The sequence below is a fragment of the Parambassis ranga genome, chromosome 13 (genome assembly GCF_900634625.1).
Source record: "Parambassis ranga chromosome 13, fParRan2.1, whole genome shotgun sequence".
Classification (NCBI taxonomy): domain Eukaryota; kingdom Metazoa; phylum Chordata; class Actinopteri; family Ambassidae; genus Parambassis; species Parambassis ranga.
The window spans coordinates 18357413-18377659 of NC_041033.1; the positions used below are offsets into that span (position 1 = coordinate 18357413).

Consider the following 20247-nt stretch of genomic DNA (forward strand, 5'->3'; position numbering starts at 1 on the left):
GTCCCTTTTATAAAGCCGTGGTCATATTCTTTGTTTTGTAATCAAGTGTAAGACTCGCGTTAATTTGCATAGGGCTCTTATTTTGAAGTCGTCGTGAATTCCGCTGTGCGCGGCGCGCGAGGTTTGTTGTTCCTGCGCATACAGACTAGCTAGCAGGCAGACCGGGGTTTATCAGCTAATTCTTTGGAGTTTTATCCCAAAGTCCTGTTGTCAACATTGTGTAAAGAGTGTTATCGCGACATGGATGTTTACACTTTCGTCTGCTATGACGGTGTTTAAGTAACCTCAAAACCAAAGCTGTTTTTGCCGTCTGGTTTTGTGATGATAATGCGCAGCTTTCACAGTAAGTTAGCCGTGTTTTCCTAACGGTGACAACCAACTAACATACTCTACGGCCGTCAGACAAATGTCAGCTAACATTACCTAGTGGACTGTTTTGCCCATACGGTTCTGCAACCAAATTTGCTGCCACGTTGTTGATACATTGGTGGTTTTATTTTAGAAGCAACAGCATGCTTCTCACCATAGGGGGTTGAACCGTATTATTCAGCCAGAAGCTAACTAGCTTAGACAGATTCTACCAAATATACACAATTATTAAAACTGTTCTTCTTAGGTCTACCGGAAAACAGACTGCAGCCATTGCACGAGGACCTGGGATGGAGTTAGCCTCGAAAAACCTATACGAAGCATTCAAAACTGAAATATTGAAAGGTAAGAGCAGATACAAATCTCAGTCACAATGAGCAGTATAAAGTGTGCTTATGTCATTGAATTCACAGCTTCCATAGTTCTCTTTCATAGCATTCGTTTCGTGTCTCACTATGGGAGAACGCCCCCTGCGTGATCCCGACAGAAGCTTTAATTACACTACACCAGCCCTTGGGGCTGGTATCAGTGACGTCTATGTCAGGAGGGACCGCCCTCCTCCTATATAATAGGCTGACATAGCTTCAGTCGCCATTCAAACACCTCTTCTCGCTTCTCACAGAAGCCTGATGACAACTGTGTTACTGGGTGCCTAGCTAAACTGCCCACTGATTCGAGTGAAAACTCGGTCACCGGGCGCTTGGTCCCACACGACACGGTTGCTTCACAGCTGAAGAATAGTAGAAATACTATTCCACGCTATCGGTGAAAGTAGAAATACTCTTGCCTCAAGTAGCAATACTTGTCACAGCCGAAGTAGCGATACTTCTGCTAACAGCGGGTGCGTTAGCATCGTCTGTAGGTAGCAATACCACTATACAGCTCACGCTAATAATACCCACAGCAGGTAGCGATACCTCATCACAGGCTAGCCAGGAAAATAGCCATATTTCCCTGAACACAACCAGTAGCTGCACAAGCTAACGCTAGCGCCCTTGAACCCTATGCTAGTCATGGCCACGGCTAACAACCCCGCTGCTAGCTCGCCAGGCTAGTTTGTCCGGCGGTGACCCACTGCTGTCGGAGACAGCCTCGCCGCAAGGCGGGGTGGATATGTCGGGTGGGGCGGCTGAAGCGCTGCCGCCCGGGCTGAGTTGGGCAGACGCAGTTAACCAGACTGCAGACTCCTGTTTCCCGTCAGAGGAGGGATGGGAGAGCCTTATCCGTGTCGACCCGAGACGAGACGCTGATGACGAGGAGGGAGAGTCTGCCGACTCCGAGCTCCTGTTATCAGACGGTGACGAAGAAGAAACTAACTTCAGCGTCACCGGCGGGGCTGCAAAGCCGGGCGTCGCGATGGGAGAAATCCCTTCGGCGCTTTCTCCCCTGGATCTCGACATGCAGGACATGTGCAAACGTGCCGCTGTAAGGCTCAACATCCCGTGGCCCACGGTTCAAGCCGAGGAAGTCAGGTCTCGCTTTGATGGCAAGAAGCTGCCCAAAGCAAAGAAGACGGGGAAACAAGTGCTGCCAATTTTCCCAGAGCTGCTTGATGAGATAGCGGCTACGTGGAAAGCTAAACCATACAGCGAGAAACACCCCATCTCGGGGAGCTCCCTGTTGGATTGCGAGGGGATGGAGGCTAACGGCATCCGCCAAATACCTCCCATTGAGCCGCTGGTAGCGACACACCTTCACCCGAAGACGTCCCTGTCCTCCTCGGTTTCATCTTTTCCCTCCAAGACAGACCGCTTTCAGTCCAGCCTCACTGACAAGTGTTATAAGGCGGCGGCTCTGTCGACCAGAGCTCTCAACGCCTCCTCTATCCTGACGGCCACCAGGCGGAATTAGAGGAGGACATGACGGCTAAACCAGATAACTCCCTGTGGGAAGAAATCTGCGTCATTACGGACCACGTCCTTCGCCTCCACAAGGTGGCTATCCAAGCCACGGGAAGAGCCATGGGTCTTATGGTCCTGCAAGAGAGAGCGCGCTGGCTGGGGCTCACCAACCTCACGACTAAGGAGAAAGAGGAGCTCCTCGACACTCCGGTCGTCCCTCATGGGCTCTTCGGCTCGGCTGTTGCCTCCATGCAGAAGAGATGTGAGGAGAAAAAGAGAGATGATGAGGCGCTGAAACTTTGCCTGCCGAGGAGGGCTCCACCTGTTACTCCCGGCACTTCGCGTCAGTCATATGCTCAGGCTGTCTCTCACCCGGCTCCTGCTTATCGGATCCCCAAGGTGTCCAAGACGCAGGCAGCCCCTCCAGCCCCTAAAAGCGCCGGCAACCCATGGGCTAGGAAGCAGTCTCCCCATGCTCGGCAAGCCGCTCCACCACCTCAACCCGCTACCGCGACGGTGAGGAAGAGGAAGCGGCAGGCCTGACCGCTTCTCCCCAGGTGGAGGGCCGACCCAGGCTGCCCCCCCAACGGGTCGCCCTGCCCTTCTCCAGCTCAGTTCCAGAGCGGGTTCTGCGGGACGTTGCCCGCATAGAGTGCAGCACTTGGGCCGGTGTTCACGTTCGAGTGCCCAACAAACACAGACAGCATTCTCAGTGTTGCACAAGCACTTCTGTCTTGCACTCTGTAATAAAACAGTCCAATGCGCATCCAGGCAGAGAGCCGAGGGCGCTGTTGACTATGACTATGAAAAAAAATGCAGAAAAAAGATATGTTAAGACACACAACTATCTTCTCTGCTATAACACAGCCCGCGGGGACCAACATCCCCGCGGCTGTGACGCGGTCCGCCCGGGCACCTCCATGCAGCAGGCAGGAGTCACCGGGGCGGATGGGCGTTGGGTGTTACGCACCTCGACCTCAAGAGGGCGCCAACGTACCACATATGACAGAGTTGCCGGTCAGCCCGCTTTCTCTGCACACAGAGAATTGGGCGGCCTGCACACGGTCAGAATGGGTGTTGAGAACCGTTCAGAAGGGTTACAGACTTCAATTCAGAGCCGTTCCACCTCATTTCAAAGGGATGATTTTTTCTCATGCTCAGGGAGAATCCGCAAACATTCTCCTAGAGGAAATTTCCACTCTGAGGGAGAAAGGAGCAATAAGAGTTGTCCCGCCCGAGGAGGCCCACAGCGGGTTCTACTCGAGGTATTTCCTGGTTCCAAAAAAGGGGGGGCAGGGGATGAGGGCCATCCTGGACCTCAGAGCCCTGAACCACTATTTAAGGAAATACAAATTCAGGATGCTGACACACGCCTCTCTGCTGCGTTTCGTGCGGGCAGGCGATTGGTTCACATCTGTCGACCTGAGGGATGCATATTTCCACATTCCAGTGTATCCTCCACACTGGAAGTTTCTCAGGTTTGCCTTCCGAGGGACAGCATACGAGTTCATGGTGCTGCCGTTCGGCCTGTCATTGAGTCCCAGAGTGTTTGTGAAATGCACAGAGGCAGCTGTAGCCCCACTCAGGGAGAGAGGCATCCGCGTGGCCACTTACATAGACGACTGGCTTGTCGCAGCCTCTACACCCCGAGAGGCGGCCCACCATACAGATGTTCTCAGGGAACATCTGGTGAGTTTGGGGTTTCGCCTGAATATGGAAAAAAGCATGTTGACACCTTCTCAGTGCATCACCTTCATAGGCCTGACTTTGGACTCTCTCCAAGGCAGAGTTTTCCTGTCTCAGGACAGGGTGGTGGCAATGAAAGGATGCCTTGCACTGTTTCACAGGGGCAACACAGTCACACTCAGACAGTGTCAGAGGCTGTTAGGCCTGATGGCCTCGTCTGTGGTGGTGATACCCCTGGGACGCCTGTACATGAGAGGGCCTCAGCGTTGGGTAGCCTCCCTTGGCCTAGATCCTCTCCGAGATGGTCATCGACGGGTGAGGGTTTCTGTGGACTGCTCACTGGCTCTGCGCCAGTGGAAGAGCCCAGGGTTTCTGACCCAGGGGGCTACCATGGGAACTGTTTCGGCCAGGAAGGTGATCTCTACAGATGCCTCTCTCACAGGCTGGGGTGCTACACACGAAGGGAGGACAGTGAACGGGAAGTGGGGCCCTCACATGCGCTTCACCCACATAAACTGTCTGGAGCTGATTGCTGTTCATTTGGCTCTAAAACATTTCCTCCCCTGGCTGCGGGGACACCATGTCCTAGTGAGGACAGACAACTCCACCGTGGTAGCCTACATCAACAGGCAGGGAGGCTTGAGATCTCTGCGGTTGCATGCGCTGGCACACAGACTGATAGTCTGGAGCAATGTGCACTTTCAGTCACTGAGAGCGACTCATGTTCCAGGCGTACTGAATTGCGGGGCGGACCTACTCTCCAGGGGGATCCCTCTATATGCAGACTGGAGACTTCACCCAGAAGTGGTGAAGCAGATTTGGCTGCGGTATGGACGGGCGGCAGTGGACCTTTATGCGTCAGCGGAGAATGCCCAGTGTCCGCTGTTCTTCTCCCTGCACGACCGAGTGGCTCCGCTGGGGATCGATGCACTGGCACACGAGTGGCCACGTGCTCTCCTGTATGCTTTTCCCCCAGTGGCTCTCATCCCTCCAACTCTGGCCAGAGTGAGGGAGAAGGGGCTGGTCGTAATCCTGGTGGCTCCGCACTGGCCAGCGAAACACTGGATGGCAGCTTCTGGCGGGCACGCCTTGGCAGCTGCCATTACGCAGGGACCTGCTATCCCAGGCACGAGGGGAAATATTTCACCCTCACCCAGAGAGGCTGGCTCTGTGGGCCTGGCCCGTGAGTGGTTTAACCTGAACTCAACAGGACTCCCAAACAGTGTCATTGAGACTATTCAATGTGCTAGGGCCTCATCGACTAGGAAGTTGTATGGGCTTAAGTGGCAAGTGTTTGAGAGCTGGTGCTCGGAGTCCCAGGCCATTCCTTTTCAGTGTTCTGTGGGGGTGATTTTATCCTTTCTGCAGGACCTCATTGAGAAGGAAAAATCTTTTTCAACCATCAAGGTGTACCTGGCGGCAATCTCTGCTTGCCATGTTGGTTTTGATGGTAAATCTGTGGGTCGACACCCTCTGGTGTGTCAGTTCATGAAAGGTGCACGACGTAAATTGCCGGTATCTAGGTCTCTTACGCCGTCATGGGACCTGCCCACGGTGCTGGATGCTCTTTCTGGTCCACCTTTTGAACCACTGGATCAGGTGGACTTGAAGGTGGTATCTCTTAAGACAGCGCTGCTCCTGGCCTTGGCCTCGGCTAAGCGCGTCGGTGAGGTTCATGCCCTGTCTGTGCACGAGGCTTGTACCCATTTTTCACCAGGGGGCGAGAGGGTCAGTATGCAGCCTAACCCAGCCTTTATCCCAAAGGTGGTTGGGTCTCTCTCCCCAATAGAGCTGGTTGCTTTTTATCCACCGCCTTACTCCTCTGAGGAGCATCGGCGTCTGCATACGCTGTGTCCGGTCCGTGCACTAAGGACCTATCTGGACAGGACTCAGGGTGTTAGGCAGAGTGACCAGTTGTTTGTGTCCTGGGCTAAGCCATGTGTGGGCAAGCCAGTCTCAAAACAGCGGCTTTCCCACTGGATTGTGGAGGCTATTGCTCTGGCTTACACGACCAAAGGTCTTCCGCCTCCTGCTGGTCTGCGTGCGCACTCCACTAGGGGCCTTGCTGCTTCCTGGGCTCTCTTTAAGGGGGTTTCAGCCCAGGAAATTTGTGCAGCTGCAAGTTGGGCTTCACCCCACACTTTTGCTAGGTTTTACAAGTTGGATGTTACAGTTCCAACCCTGGCACATTCAGTTCTTGGGGTAGGGTTTTCACGGGGTACAACCCACTCTTCGTGAGGCCCCTCTGGGACAGTTGTCATTTTTACAGGCATGTCTGGCAATCCGGGAGTCAGTATTTCTCCCATAGTGAGACACGAAACGAATGCTATGAAAGAGAACTGGAGGTTATGGCTATAACCATGGTTCTCTGATTAGCATGAGTGAGTGTCTCACCAGACCACCCTCCTTGCTATGGAAGCGAGGAAGAGGTGAGCTTGTTTGAATGGCGACTGAAGCTATGTCAGCCTATTATATAGGAGGAGGGCGGTCCCTCCTGACATAGACGTCACTGATACCAGCCCCAAGGGCTGGTGTAGTGTAATTAAAGCTTCTGTCGGGATCACGCAGGGGGCGTTCTCCCATAGTGAGACACTCACTCATGCTAATCAGAGAACCATGGTTATAGCCATAACCTCCAGTTTTGTGCGGTAACACAAGACGACTTTATCTCTGTGTACTTACTCATGATTTGCAATCTGTTTCAGAGCTGGGACCACTGGACCCCAACTGGTTTGAGGTACTGACAGCTCAAGTTTCTGCTAAGGACGGAAATGGCTCAGATCAGGAAGATCTGTGTGCTAATCAAGAGGGATATTTTAAAGCACCCTTAGACAGAACTGCAACAGAAAGTCAGCTCTTTTCAACCCCCAAAGTTTTCAGACACAGTCGAGTTGTGTCGCCTGAAACTGAGGGTGAGCAGTCATTCACTGCTGATCAAGGTAACTTTGGACTGTTTATGTATTCTCGTAGTCTTAAAACTCTTAAGATATGCATTGCATTTACAAGGTTGAATCTAAAAACAATTTTTCTTTGTGGTGTTAGAAAAAGGAAAATTGCCATGGACGCCCACACAGAGTCCATGTTGGATGTCAAAACAAGGGTTAGTGCTATAATCAATCAATCAATTGAATCAACCTAAGAGGGCATTCTATATTAGTTTTGAGTTAATTGCTTTGTTTCCCCTGCTGTTGGCATTTCTCAATTTCTTCTGATTTTTAGGGCACCAGTTGACAAACACGGAGGTATCCAGCCTCAAATTCAGAATGCTTTTGGTGAGCTAATAAAAAAAAGTTGAATCATTTTCTTTAAAATCACATTATTCATCATTAGATAACTTATTTTACTCCTTCCATCTGTACAGATCCCGTTCATACCCCACGCAAATCCACAGTAAGGTTGTTTTTCTGCCTTAAACCACGTGTAGGAATGTGGACTAATATATAACATTGAAGTTTCCTTTCTTTTTGAATGATACAGGGCAGCTATGCACAGCAGATTTCTGAGAGTCTTGGTGCACAGGTTGATTCTGATATTTCATGGACCAGTTCTTTCAATACACCACCACCACCCCTGCCATCCACCTTGATTTTATGTAAGTAATTATTTTTTTTAAGAAAAACATCTGAAAATGTAAACTGGTAAATAACCAACTTGTCTTAACAATGTTACAGCTAAAACTGATGCGAGTCCCTGTCCAGACAGTCTCACTACAGAGAAAGATATTGTTGTGAGTATACTGTCCAGCCCATAAATACATCAGAAACATATTATATTACTGGCTCATGAATCATTAGTTAATGTTGACAAACGTGTGTGCGTATAATATTAATTTTATGTTACTGTCACACTGACATAAACGTAGTTTAGATGATGTGTAAACTGCTTTTGTTTCTAGTGTGAAGAGATTGTATGAAGAGCAAATGTCACATAATTTCTGATTCTTTTCTTTTCTAGTTTGTTCGAAAACTTTTTCCATCTCTGTCAAATGGTTCCAAAGTTGGAGCAACACAACCCAAAGATGAGCATTCCGCTTACAGAGGTATAGAGCTTTTCCATTAGAGTTTTCAAAAATTGTTCAGCAGCTCTGAATTTGAAAGAAAAACAATTATGTACTGCGATGATTTTGGTTTGTACAGGCTGTTAAAAGTGTAGTTGTAATATTGATTGTTGTTCTGTTATCACCAGGCACTGTTTCTCCTGAGGCTCACAAGTCCCTTCAGACTCCATCAAACCAGAGCGAAGATGGCTGGCAACAGAAGCTGCCAGATGCGATTGAGGACGGAGAGATACGCACCACGGTGGCAAGTGTTCTCAAAGGAGCCGAAAATGTTCTCTCCATTTTCTTTGCCAACAGCAGTTCAACGCTGAGAAAAGTGAAACCTGATCGAATCAAACGGAGGCAAATCATCCAGACAAACGAACGGTGCCTCGGTTCTCCAGCCATTTCAGCAACGAATGCCTCTCCATCTACCAAAGCAAAAGCAACAGATCAGGAACCTGGAAGGTGTCCCCCATCCACCCCAGAAAAAACTGCAGTCAGCCAGTGGTCTCCACTGAAATCATCTGAAACACCGCCATACATTGTAGATAATATTTTAACAAAACAAGTAAAGAACTGTGACTCTGCTTTTAACAATCTCATCAGACCACGTGTGATAATAACAGACTCTGGATTTATAAGAAAAAAGAGAAAATTTCGCTACACTGTTGGAAAACCACAAAGTCAAGAAAAGGAAGCACCATCTCAGAAGATAGACTCATCACAACAGCTTTCACATTCAGGTAATACTTCACATTATATTAATGTGGAAAAAAAGCTGTTTATTACAAATACAAAAAATTTTTATGATATTTTTCAGGACAAGACGTCACACAGTTGTTGAAAGTTTCAGAAGAAAAGCACTGTTTCAGCATTCGGAAGACAATGTCAGAAAAACTGGAGGAACATCCCACTGGAGAAGTTTTGCCTGCCTCTGTACAAGCAAAAGTCCAGGATCTTGACATGTCACAGCTTTGCCGAGATTTTGCACAAGACTTCAGCCAAATGCCAGAATCTGGTAAGCTGAGTAAATCATTGGAGGATGCACAGAAGTTCTTCTCTCCGTCAGTCTGTCTGTCAGCTATGAAACAAGCCAAGCAGAAAGCAGGGCAGGTAAACCTTCACCATGACTATGAAGGTGTCCGTAGCAGAAGGCCTGTCTCTGCCACTAATCCAAATTACTCCATCACTGAAGGCACTGCCGGTGACAGTGGATTCCAGTCTGCTATTGCAGACATTGCTCTCACAACCTCCTCTTCATTTGTTCTCCCTTGCTCAGATAACACTGGTCAAGGTCAACAGTGCACTGGCTTCAAAGTGGATAACTACCAGACCACTCCATCTACAACTAATGGAAATGAAAAAGCCCATTTGGATGCAGGTGCTGAGACCAAGTTACCCTGTGGACAAGAAATACAGATACTGCCCATACAGAGCACATCAACAAAACTAGCCAGCAGTGATAACCGTATGTGCATTCAACAAAATGGTCAGATTCATAGCAGTCTGCCAGAGAAAACTGCAGTGACTTCTACTTCTGTCCAGTCTGAGATTGAAAGGACCTTTAGTAATCAGCAGACCCCAGGTGACCATTCCACTAAATGTAATACTATAACAAGTAATGGGTCTGTGAAACATGCGACTCCTTACTCATACCAGCTCCCTCCTCGAAGCGGATCTCAGGGAGAAGCCAGTTGCCAGTTAACAGCTTCACAAAAAGCCGATGTCACAGAACTGTGCACTCTCTTGGAAGAAGCGGATAGCCAGTTTGAATTCACACAGCACAAACATGTAAAGCAACAAGTTGTTGTTGCCTCTCCCCAGAAAGCGGACCGAGACATTGATCCTGATTTTCTTACTGGTATAGATTTTGATGACAGCTTTAGTTCAGATGCTGAAAAGCACATGGCTGAAAAGACCTCCATTTCCAATGATAAAAGAACAACAAATAACACTATTGAAACCACAGATATATCTTTTTCAAGTGCAGTGATAAAAGAAAATCCCTATGCAGGAGGTGCAGTTTCCTCCACAGAGCACACCTTTGAAGGCAGCCGCTGTCTTGTGCCAGCAGAACATAAAAGACAGCACAGAGCTGAGAGCTCAGAAACAAGCAAGATGGAGGACAAAAATCCTTTGACACTCGGTGTGGCATTTAAAACTGCAGGAGGAAATGTTCTGAGAATATCAGAAACCTGTTTGAACAAAGCTAGAGCTTTGTTTGCAGATTTCGAGGGAAATCCGACAGATCAGAAGCAGCCAGACAATCAAAACCATGACCCTGAAGTTAAACCTGAACAAAAGCAGGCCTTGGATCCTGATGCTGACAACAAAACCTTGCAGTACACCCTCAGAAATGACACAAACAATGGGGAGAAAATTCAAGGCTGTACTAATGTGAATGAGTCAACCAAAAGTTTTAAAAACAGCAGAATGGATGTGACCAGGTGTCAGGGTGACTTCCATATGGCCAGTGGGAAAGGGATTTTTGTTTCAGGAAAAAATATGCAACAGGCAGAAGCTTTTTTCAAAGATTGTGATGGCATATCTGTGGAACATAAGAGGAGCATTCAAGCTGTGGCAGAATGTGTTGACCACAAGAAAAAACTTTCAAAACCTAATGTCAATGGACTTGCTAAGTTTAAAAATGTGAATGCTGGACTGATAACATATCACCCAACAGAGTCTCATCCTGAAGATGTGGAAATGAACAGTGTTGATTCTAAAGCTTCACTGGCTGTAAATAATGCAGGAGCTCACTGTGGAAACCCATTTTCAACTTCAAAGCCATTTTCTTCTCCGCTGGGCACAACATCAAAGAGTATTGATTCTTCTGCCATCAATGAATTGAGCAGTGCTGATGGATTTTGTACAGCCAGTGGGAAGAAAGTATCAGTGTCAGCTGGTGCAATGAAAAGGGCTGAATGTCTTTTCAATGAAATTCAGACACCTGAGGACTCAAACAAACAACAAAATTTACAAGGAGATGCTTTAGGTGCAGGACAGCAGCTCCACATGCAGAAACAGGTTCTACCACCTGTCAATGTTGGATTTCAGACAGCCAGTGGGAAAGGAGTACTGATTTCATCCGCAGCTCTCAAGAAAGCAAAATCCCTGCTGAGTGAATGTGAAGAAACTGAGGATAAAATCTGTGTAAAGCCACCACATATTAAAATTCCCATTGTTGGTCAACCACTGGGGAATGGTGGATTTCAGACCGCCAGTGGGAAAGGAGTAGCCATTTCATCTGAAGCTCTCAAGAAAGCAAAATCCCTGCTGAGTGAATGTGGTGAAATGGAGGATAAAATCAGTGTAACACTGCCAGGTTCTGGTCCACCACATAGGAGTGATGGATTTGTTGCAGCCAGTGGTAAACCTGTGGATCTGTCAGCAGAGGCTCTTCAGAAAGCAAAAGCTGTTTTCAGTGACATTGACTTTAGTGTAGAGATGCCACATGATTCACATACAAGGAAAGGTGGCCAGACACAAAACGTCAATGAAAGACACTGTGGTTTCACAACTGCAGGGGGAGCAAGAGTTCACGTGTCAGAGAAAAAACTTCTGAAAGCAAAACATCTTTTAAAAGAATCGGATGATTCTACAAGAGAAATGCAGGAGTTAGAGGCTTTCTTCAAAGACTGTGACATGGAGGTTAACAGTGGAATGGAAGTAAAGCCTGTGAGCAGAAGGATCAGCAACAAAAAACACCTTTCAAAAGTTAAACTAGATGAAAAAGTGGCTGATAACCTTTCTACAGAGCATAAAAATGGAATCACTGAGGATACAAACAAACTAGTGAAACAAAAAGAAGACAGTGTGCCTTCACAGAACAGTGGATTTCAGACAGCCAGTGGGAAAGGAGTTACAGTTTCATCTGCAGCTCTCAAGAAAGCACAAATTCTTTTAAATGAGTGTGAAGAGGCAAAGGATAAAACCAGTGTAAAACCATCATATTTCAAGAGCCCAGCCCCTGGTCCATCACCAAGGAACAGTAGATTTCAGACAGCCAGTGGGGGAGGAGTTTCTGTTTCTTCTGAAGCTCTAAAAAAAGCAAAAACTTTGTTAAGTGAATGTGAAGAGGCAACTTCAAATATCCCACCTCTTGGTCCACCACCCCAGAAAGGTGGATTTCAGACAGCCAGTGGGAAAGGGGTTGTCATTTCTCCTGAAGCTCTCAAGAAAGCAAAATCCCTGCTGAGTGATTGTCAAGAAACTGAGGATAAAATCTGTGTAAAGCCACCACATATAAAAATTACAGCTCCTGGTCCACCACCGTATAATGGTGGATTTCAGACCGCCAGTGGCAAAGGGGTAGCCATTTCACCTGAAGCTCTCAAGAAAGCAAAATCCCTGCTGAGTGAATGTGATGATATGAAGGATAAAATCAGTGTAACACTGCCAGGTTCTGGTCCACCACCCAGGAATGGTGGATTTCGTGCAGCCAGTGGTAAACCTGTGGATCTTTCAGCAGAAGCCCTTCAGAAAGCAAAAGCTCTCTTCAGTGATGTTGTCAGCATAGAGATGCCTGGTGTTTCACACCCAGGGAGGAGTGGCAAAATCCACTGTGGTTTCACAACTGCAGGGGGAGCAAAAGTGCATGTGTCAGAGAAAAGTCTTATGAAAGCAAAACATCTTTTAAAAGAATCAGATGATTCTGTTCCAACAAAAGAAACACAAGAGATAGAGGCTTTCCTCACAGATTGTGACATGGATGATGGACTGTTAAGAAATCCTACAAGTATAGGACCTGCCAATAGAAGTAGCAGTAAGAAGAAGTGTATGTCAGATCAAAGGGGGACTGTGCACATTCATGATGAACTGGGAGATAAATGCTCTGAGAAAAGAAAAGGCACCTTCCCACCACAGAACAGTGGGTTTCAAACAGCTAGTGGGAGAGGAGTTACTGTTTCATCTGCAGCTCTCAAGAAAGCGAAGTTCCTGCTGAGTGAATGTGAGGACATGGTAGATAAAGGCTGTGTAAAATCCTCACATTTTAAAAGTCCAGCTCCTGATCCACCACCCAGGAATGCTGGATTTCAAACAGCCAGTGGGAAAGGAGTTTCTATTTCCTCTGAAGCCCTAAAAAAAGCAAAAACTTTGTTAAGTGACTGTGAAGGAGGTGAACTCAGTTTAACACTGCCAAATTCAAAGATCACAGCTCCTGGTCCACCACCCAGGAATGGTTGGAAAGGGTTAACGATTTCATCTGAAGCTGTCAAGAAAGCAAAATTCCTGCTGACTGAATGTGATGATGTGAGGGATAAAGTCTGTGACACGCTGTCAGATTCTGGTCCACCACCCAGGATGGGTGGATTTCGTGCAGCCAGTGGTAAACCCCTGGAACTTTCATCTGATGCTTTACAGAAGGCCAATGTCCTCTTCAGTGACATCAGCTTGAGTGCAGACATCCCAGCAGACACAGGCACAGAGAGGAGAGCTAATCCACATGAACATACAGAAAAAGTACACAGTAGTTTCACACCTGCAGGGGGAGGAAAGGTCCATGTGTCGGACAAAAGGCTTAATTCAGATTCAGAGAACGTACATGGCAGCAATGAATTAGATCAATTAAAAGTGAATGATGTGAAAAGAACCACAGCCAATGACAAGGACATTCCTGCTAATGGAGGAACCTGCTTACAAGAGCCTGTCCTTGTGAACAATCCTGTTGAAAGTGGATCTATCAGAGATGAAGCAGCTGAACAAATATTCCCATCAGGGGCAAGTAGTCTTCATGACAGCTGTGGACATGAAGGAAATCAGACAGGCAGCAACACAGAACCTGAATCTATGAGAAGAGACGAGTCTTCAGTTCTCCACTTTCACTCACTAAATCTCACTGGCTGCACAGAAACTCAGCAGAGGTTTCTTGCTCAGGAAGCTCTGGACTGCACGAAAGCTCTGCTGGAAGATGAAGCTGGCCAAAGTCTCTCAATGACTTTGGAAAGTATGCCACTGCAGAAGAATTCAAAATTTACCAACAACCCTTTAGAGGAAGGAAAGGGAAGAGGGAAACGATCAGTGGAAGATGCAGATACAAACGGTACGTTTCTGTGTTATTCTCATAATTGAAATAATAATATCTGCTTGGTAAATATGCTTGGTTTTTCTCCTAAAATAATCTAGGTCAGCCTCCCCTGAAAAGGCGATTGCTGGACAGATTTAACAGGGCTGTTGATGGTTCTAGAGGTTCAACTCTCCAACCTATGAAAAGCTGCCCAAATGGTAAATCGCTGCTACATATTGACATATACATTGTATTTTTATTTTTTATTTTTTAACTGAAGTCTTTCTCTTTATGAAGGTGTCATGAAAGACAGGGGAGTATTTATGTATAGTGCTGCTCTTCACCCCAACACCACAAAGCCACATAGGTGAGTGAAATGTCAGCAGTGTTTTCAAACAGGTTGGCAGTTTCTTTGCTTCATGATGTTTCATCTTTCTTTTCTACAGAGATGGAAACACCTTTGTGGAAACCAGATTACAAAAGACAACTCTACGACAATGCTCAAACCCAGGAGACAACGGTCCAGCACATTCTAGGATGCCAGCTTTTGTCCATCCATTTATCAAAAATACAAAGGCAGAGAAGAGTACAGTGCTCGAGAACAACATAAGAACGCCCTCTGTGTTTGTTCCTCCATTCAAAAAACAAAGGACTACTGTCCAGGAGAGCAGCTCTAAACCACAGGAGGAGGAGAATAAACATTACCATCGCTCTGTAACGCCGCCGAACAGCAACACTTATGTTCCGCCCACAAAAAAAATACAAGGTGCAGATGTAACCTTGGCTGACACCGCAAGTGATAATACAGTGAATACTGAAAGCCTTCCTGCTGGGCATGTGTCATTCAGTTCTAGTGCAGAGGTGTCACATGTAGAGGACACGTTTTCCACAAGCCAAGGTACAATTCTGAATAAAATCAATGTGAAACACTGTGAATATCCTGCATAACACTGTTAAAATTATATTTTTTCCACAGACATATATCTTGAAAACACTGAATTGGCACGGGATATGCAAGACATGAGGATCAGGAAAAAGAAGCGCCAGACCATACGACCTCAACCAGGAAGCTTGTTTCTGACAAAAACCTCAGGATTGGCACGAATCCTGTTAAAGATTGCAGTGAATGGAAAGCCTCCAGCAAGATACACCCAAAAACAGGCAAGGCATAACCGTCACTAGGCTTTTGGTCATTTCCTTTTATCTCTGCTATTTAAGCAGCTTTTTACTTCTCTGATGTTTTTGTTTTTCAGCTGTACGAATATGGAGTCCACAAGCATGTTTCTCAGATCACTAGTGAGACTGCAGAATCTTTTCACTTCAGTTTGCAGCAGTTCATTAAAAGGGAAACATTTGCAGATGGAGGTGGAATTCAGCTTGCAGATGGAGGCTGGCTGATCCCTAAGAACAATGGAACTGCAGGGAAAGAGGAGTTCTACAGGTATTAAACATTGTGATGTTGTAGTCTTTGATAAACCAAGGTGCAGCTGCTTCATGGACTTACTATCCTTTTGTTTAACACCGCCCACAGAGCATTATGTGACACCCCGGGTGTGGATCCTAAACTGATCAGCGAGGCGTGGGTGTATAATCACTACAGATGGATCGTGTGGAAGCAGGCCTCCATTGAAAAATCCTTTCCAGAGACAATGGGCAGCCTCTGTCTCACCCCGGAGCAGGTTCTCCGACAACTTAAGTACAGGTGAACGGGAAGTTTTCTGCAGTGTATGTCTGTGGTTGTATCTCATTTCCTCAGACACGCATATTCAATTTAAGTTTTAATGTAATGTAACTTAATTCTTGTGTAATATATCAAGCTCTGTGAAAAAGCAGAACCATAAAAGTGTAGAGTCTCTAATTATGTAAATCACTAAATGCTGTGCTGTGTAAATGCTCGTGTTCCCTTCAAGCTATTACATTGAAGTAGCTGCAACTAGACCGTTTGTCATTTAAGATATTGGATCAGAGTAGTTGCTTGGAACTTGAATATATGTCTGAAGCTGGTGTTGGAATCTCTGCTATGACAAGTAGCTAGTCAGCTAGCAATAACTGGTTTGCTAATGCTGAAGATGAGTGACAGAATAGGCTAAAGCGATACTAGGAATGTGGCAGAACCTCTCACTGCTGGAAGGGGGACACAAAACGTTCTGCACTACACCATTAAAATTCCAGCATCAATTGTGAGCTAACTGATGTATTAATTGCTTTTCTGTGTAGATATGATGTAGAGGTGGACCACAGTCGCAGGCCAGCTCTGAGGAAGATCATGGAAAAGGACGACACTGCAGCCAAAACCCTGGTCCTCTGTGTTTGTGGGGTTGTTTTTGAGGGTCACTTTCCAAACAGGCAGAGTGTAACCAAAACTCCACAAGCAGCTGATGCCAAGGTTGAGAGTCCCTGTGCGGTCGTTTGGCTTACAGATGGTTGGTATGCCATTAAAGCCCAGCTGGATGAACCTTTGACTGCAATGCTTCACAAAGGGCGGCTGGCCGTCGGTGGCAAGTTAATCATCCATGGGGCTCAGTTGGTGGGATCACAAGATGCCTGCTCACCTCTGGAGGCGCCCGAATCCCTTATGTTAAAGGTATTTAAGAGGGAGGTCACGATGGCTGTGTTTGTTAATATGTCAAAAAAGTAATTAATAGCTTGTGTTTAGATTTGTGCCAACAGCAGCAGACCTGCACGCTGGGATGCTAAGCTGGGATTTCACAGGGATCCACGTCCATTCCTGCTTCCAGTCTCCTCGCTGTTCAGCAATGGAGGGCCAGTAGGATGTGTTGACGTTGTCGTACTAAGAAGCTATCCCATACAGGTGGGGTTAAGCTTGCACTGTAATACTCCTATCTATGTTTTGAGCTCCATTTGACCATATTTATACCTCATTATTAGTGGATGGAGAGGAAACCAGATGGAGGTGTTGTGTTCCGTTCAGTTCGTGCAGAAGAGAAGGAGGCGAGGCGATACAACAACCACAAACAAAAAGCGATGGAGACCCTGTTTGCCAAGATTCAAGCTGAATTTGAGAAAGAGAAAGGTAGGAAAGAGAAAGGTAGGAAATATGTTTTTCTTATATTAAGTACCTACCGAAGTGGCTCTTTTTAACAGGTTTTCTTCCTCAGGGAATGTCAAATCTCAAAAAAGAAGACGAACAATGAGTCATCAGGATATTTCAAGTCTGCAGGATGGAGAGGAACTGTATGAAGCAGTAGGAGATGACCTGGCTTACATTGAGGTGAAATTTGCTTTAGATCACTTGATCACAGTAGATCACAATGAGTTAAATAACTGCTAACTTTTCATATGTTTATGTCAAAGACTTATTTGAGTGAACAACAGCTGGAGACCCTTCACGCCTACAGACGCTTTCTGATGGAGAAGAAGCAGGCTGAGCTGCAGGACCGATATCGCCGTGCTGTAGAAGCAGAGGACAACGATATGAGCTGTCCCAAACGAGATGTTACTCCTGTGTGGAGACTCTGTGTTTCTGACTGTGTGAACCAACACTGTAGTGGTGTGTCATTGTTTTTTTTTCTCCTTTTTTTGAATGTGGGATTGCTGTGATTTATGTGTTTCTAAATATTCTAAATTGTTTGTTTTGCTTTGTTCTGCATTGTAGTTTACCAGTTGAATTTTTGGCGACCCTCCTCTGATCTTCAGTCTCTACTTAAAGAAGGCTGTCGATACAAAGTCTATAATCTCACTACATCCGATGGAAAGAAACGCAGCAGTACTGAAACTGTTCAGCTCACTGGGACAAAGAAAACACAGTTTCAGGAACTACAGGTACTCGACTGTAGGAAACGCAGCGTCCTCATTACACGTGCTGTACATGTTGAAGAGTGATGGATGATAAAAAATGTTGTAATCTATGATTCAGGCTTCTAAGGAATGGCTGGCTGCACGTTTCCAACCAAGGGTCTCTACAAATTTCAAGAATCTTCAAAACCCAGAGTTCCAGCCTCTGTGTGGTGAGGTTGATCTCTCAGGATATGTTGTCAGCCTCATAGACGGACAGGGTGGGTGATTTTTTTTCTTTTTAAAACCAGTTTCTGTTGTAAACATATTACATACAAAAAATAACTAATAATGAATTTTTGGACACAGACTCTTCACCTGCGTTTTATTTGGTTGATGGAGAGCTGAACTTTGTGAAGGTGCGCTGTTTCAGCAGCTTGTCTCAGTCTGGCCTGGAGGATGTGGTAAAACCACGAGTCCTGTTGGCTCTGAGCAACCTGCAGCTGAGAGGTCAGTCCATGTTTCCCACTCCTGTTCTGTATGCTGGGGATCTGACGGTCTTCTCTACAAACCCAAAGGAAATTCATCTGCAGGAATCCCTCAGCCAGCTCAAAAACCTGATCCAGGTACAGCACTGGAATTCAAATCTTTACAACCTTCTTTGGATGCTCTCTTTAGAACAACTTACTTATACTTTATTTATTTGTATTTCACAAGAGTATCTTTTGTTAGTGTTTAGTTACACTTTATTTATGCAACATAATGATGATCTCGGTTGACATCTGTTTCCAGCGTCACCATAACTTCTTCTCAACTGCTGAGGAGAAGCTTTCACATTTAGTGAAGTCTGATCACCCGAGCTCCGTCTCCTCTCCAGCTTTGCAACCACAAACCACTGTTTCTACAACCACAGAGCAAAGAGTGAGTTTGTGTTCATTGTTTGGTGTCTTTGTTATAAAATCCACCTTATCCTAATTTTTCTGTGCTTTTCTCACAGGCGACTTCTCAGAAGCCAGTCGGAAATCTGGGATTCTCCACGCCTGTCAGCAAGAACCCTCCTGCAACATCGTCTTCAACAGAAAAAGACCCCAGAAGCCTTAAGAGGAGGAAAGCTTTGGCATATCTGTCTCGCATCCCGTCTCCACCTCCTCTCTCCTGTCTGGGCTCAGTGACCTCTCCTTCTGTAAAAAAGACATTTAACCCCCCTCGGAAGTCTGGGACACCTAGCACTTTAAAAACTGTATGTACTCCAGCTCCCAAACCTTCTCATTCACTGGGAGAGGATGAATGGGTGAATGATGAAGAACTGGCTATGATTGATACACAGGCATTGCTTGGTGGTGATTCACTGTAAGTACATAACACTATATTCCTGACAGGTACACTGTAACATGTTTAGGACTTCATATTTATTGTTAAGGCTATGTGTATATATTCTTTTTTCTGTTTTTTGCAGTTCCATTAAAGATTAAAACAGAGGTAATCACGTCATCACTTGCACACTGATCTACAGTCTTATTCTACCCTTTGGGTGTAACATTAAAATGCAGTTATTCACTGTTATTACTGTATGTAAAGGTCAATAACTGAGTTCTTATTTAACACATTTATTATAGTGGAATACCCAACTGACTGAGACTAGAAGACAAAAATTTAAAGTATATATGATACAGTAGTCACCATTTGAAGTGGGTCAAACCTTTTCATCAAGGGTGTCCTGAATTTTGAACATTAGTCAACAAGTTGGATAAAACTTTTTTGATCCATTTTAAATTATTGAACTGTAGTTAATGGTTAAAACAGAATATTTATGTGTGTTAAATTGTACCACAAATGTGGTGCAAACTATTTCAAACAGTGTCACTAATACAATATAATTATTCTGACAATAGCTTAAATACCTTTTTTGCAGTTTTGCTAATTTTGTATAGTCTCTGGATCACGTTGACACTAATTATGAACACATTTTGCTGGTCTCTGGTCTGCTGGTGCACTAGACGTGAAGAAGAAGACTGGCGTCACTTCTGTAAGTTTACACAAGGCCTCTTTAATGTTAAAGTGTATTGTACCGTTAATACCATTTTTAACCTTCATGTATACATGGTCACACACTAGCATCTGTAAACAGTGCCAGCTGTCCTCCAGGGTCCCAGAAGGCTGTCCATCATGGGGATCTAGTGTTGGCTGCTTTTACAGCCACCAGGCCTGGGGGAAAAACATCATGAAGTGGCTGATTTCCAGGTAGCAGAGGGCCATCATCTTCAGTTCTAGTCTGGTTCAGGTAGTGGTGTGTCGAAGTGTCACATTAATGTATGATTTTGTGCCTATTTGTAAAGATGATGCACAGTTCTTTAGCAAAAGTGGTGGCTGTATTTCAGCTGAGGGATAAATGACACTTTTCATGCGAGAAAGTGTTTAAACTTGTGTCTAATGGTGAGGCACAGCATCCGTCTTTATAGGGAGCGAGTATTAACCCTACCTGGGAGGCATTGTAGGATTTGGCATTAGAGAAGGTCATATCCCCAGACAACTCAACTATCTCCAGACTGTAAACCCTCATAGGCATCCTA

The 20247-nt window shown here is 45.7% G+C and overlaps 1 protein-coding gene across 1 annotated transcript; it reads left to right on the forward strand.

Moving 5' to 3' along the window:
* Window positions 1-168: 168 nt before the first annotated feature.
* On the forward strand, window positions 169-19149 carry brca2 (BRCA2 DNA repair associated). Its single transcript, XM_028420120.1, has 28 exons — window positions 169-343; window positions 617-714; window positions 6602-6835; window positions 6939-6996; window positions 7116-7168; window positions 7258-7286; window positions 7374-7488; window positions 7568-7623; window positions 7851-7935; window positions 8082-8678; window positions 8756-13978; window positions 14062-14160; window positions 14240-14309; window positions 14389-14840; window positions 14919-15103; window positions 15196-15383; window positions 15474-15644; window positions 16160-16526; window positions 16599-16754; window positions 16832-16976; window positions 17062-17174; window positions 17258-17453; window positions 17559-17725; window positions 17820-17958; window positions 18047-18303; window positions 18470-18598; window positions 18675-19027; window positions 19134-19149. Exons 2-28 carry the CDS (start codon window positions 660-662, stop codon window positions 19147-19149), a joined length of 9708 nt encoding a protein of 3235 aa, XP_028275921.1. The 5' UTR covers window positions 169-343; window positions 617-659.
* The last annotated feature ends 1098 nt before the right edge of the window (window positions 19150-20247 follow it).

What these genes read in the sequence shown, in the direction of transcription:
- brca2 (XM_028420120.1), top strand. Translation starts at nt 660, where the DNA reads ATGGAGTTAGCCTCGAAAAACCTATACGAAGCATTCAAAACTGAAATA. An exon ending in TATGAAAAGCTGCCCAAATG is followed by an intron (nt 14,161 to 14,239) that starts GTAAATCGCTGC and finishes CTCTTTATGAAG; the next exon opens with GTGTCATGAAAGACAGGGGA. An exon ending in TAAGAAGCTATCCCATACAG is followed by an intron (nt 16,755 to 16,831) that starts GTGGGGTTAAGC and finishes CCTCATTATTAG; the next exon opens with TGGATGGAGAGGAAACCAGA.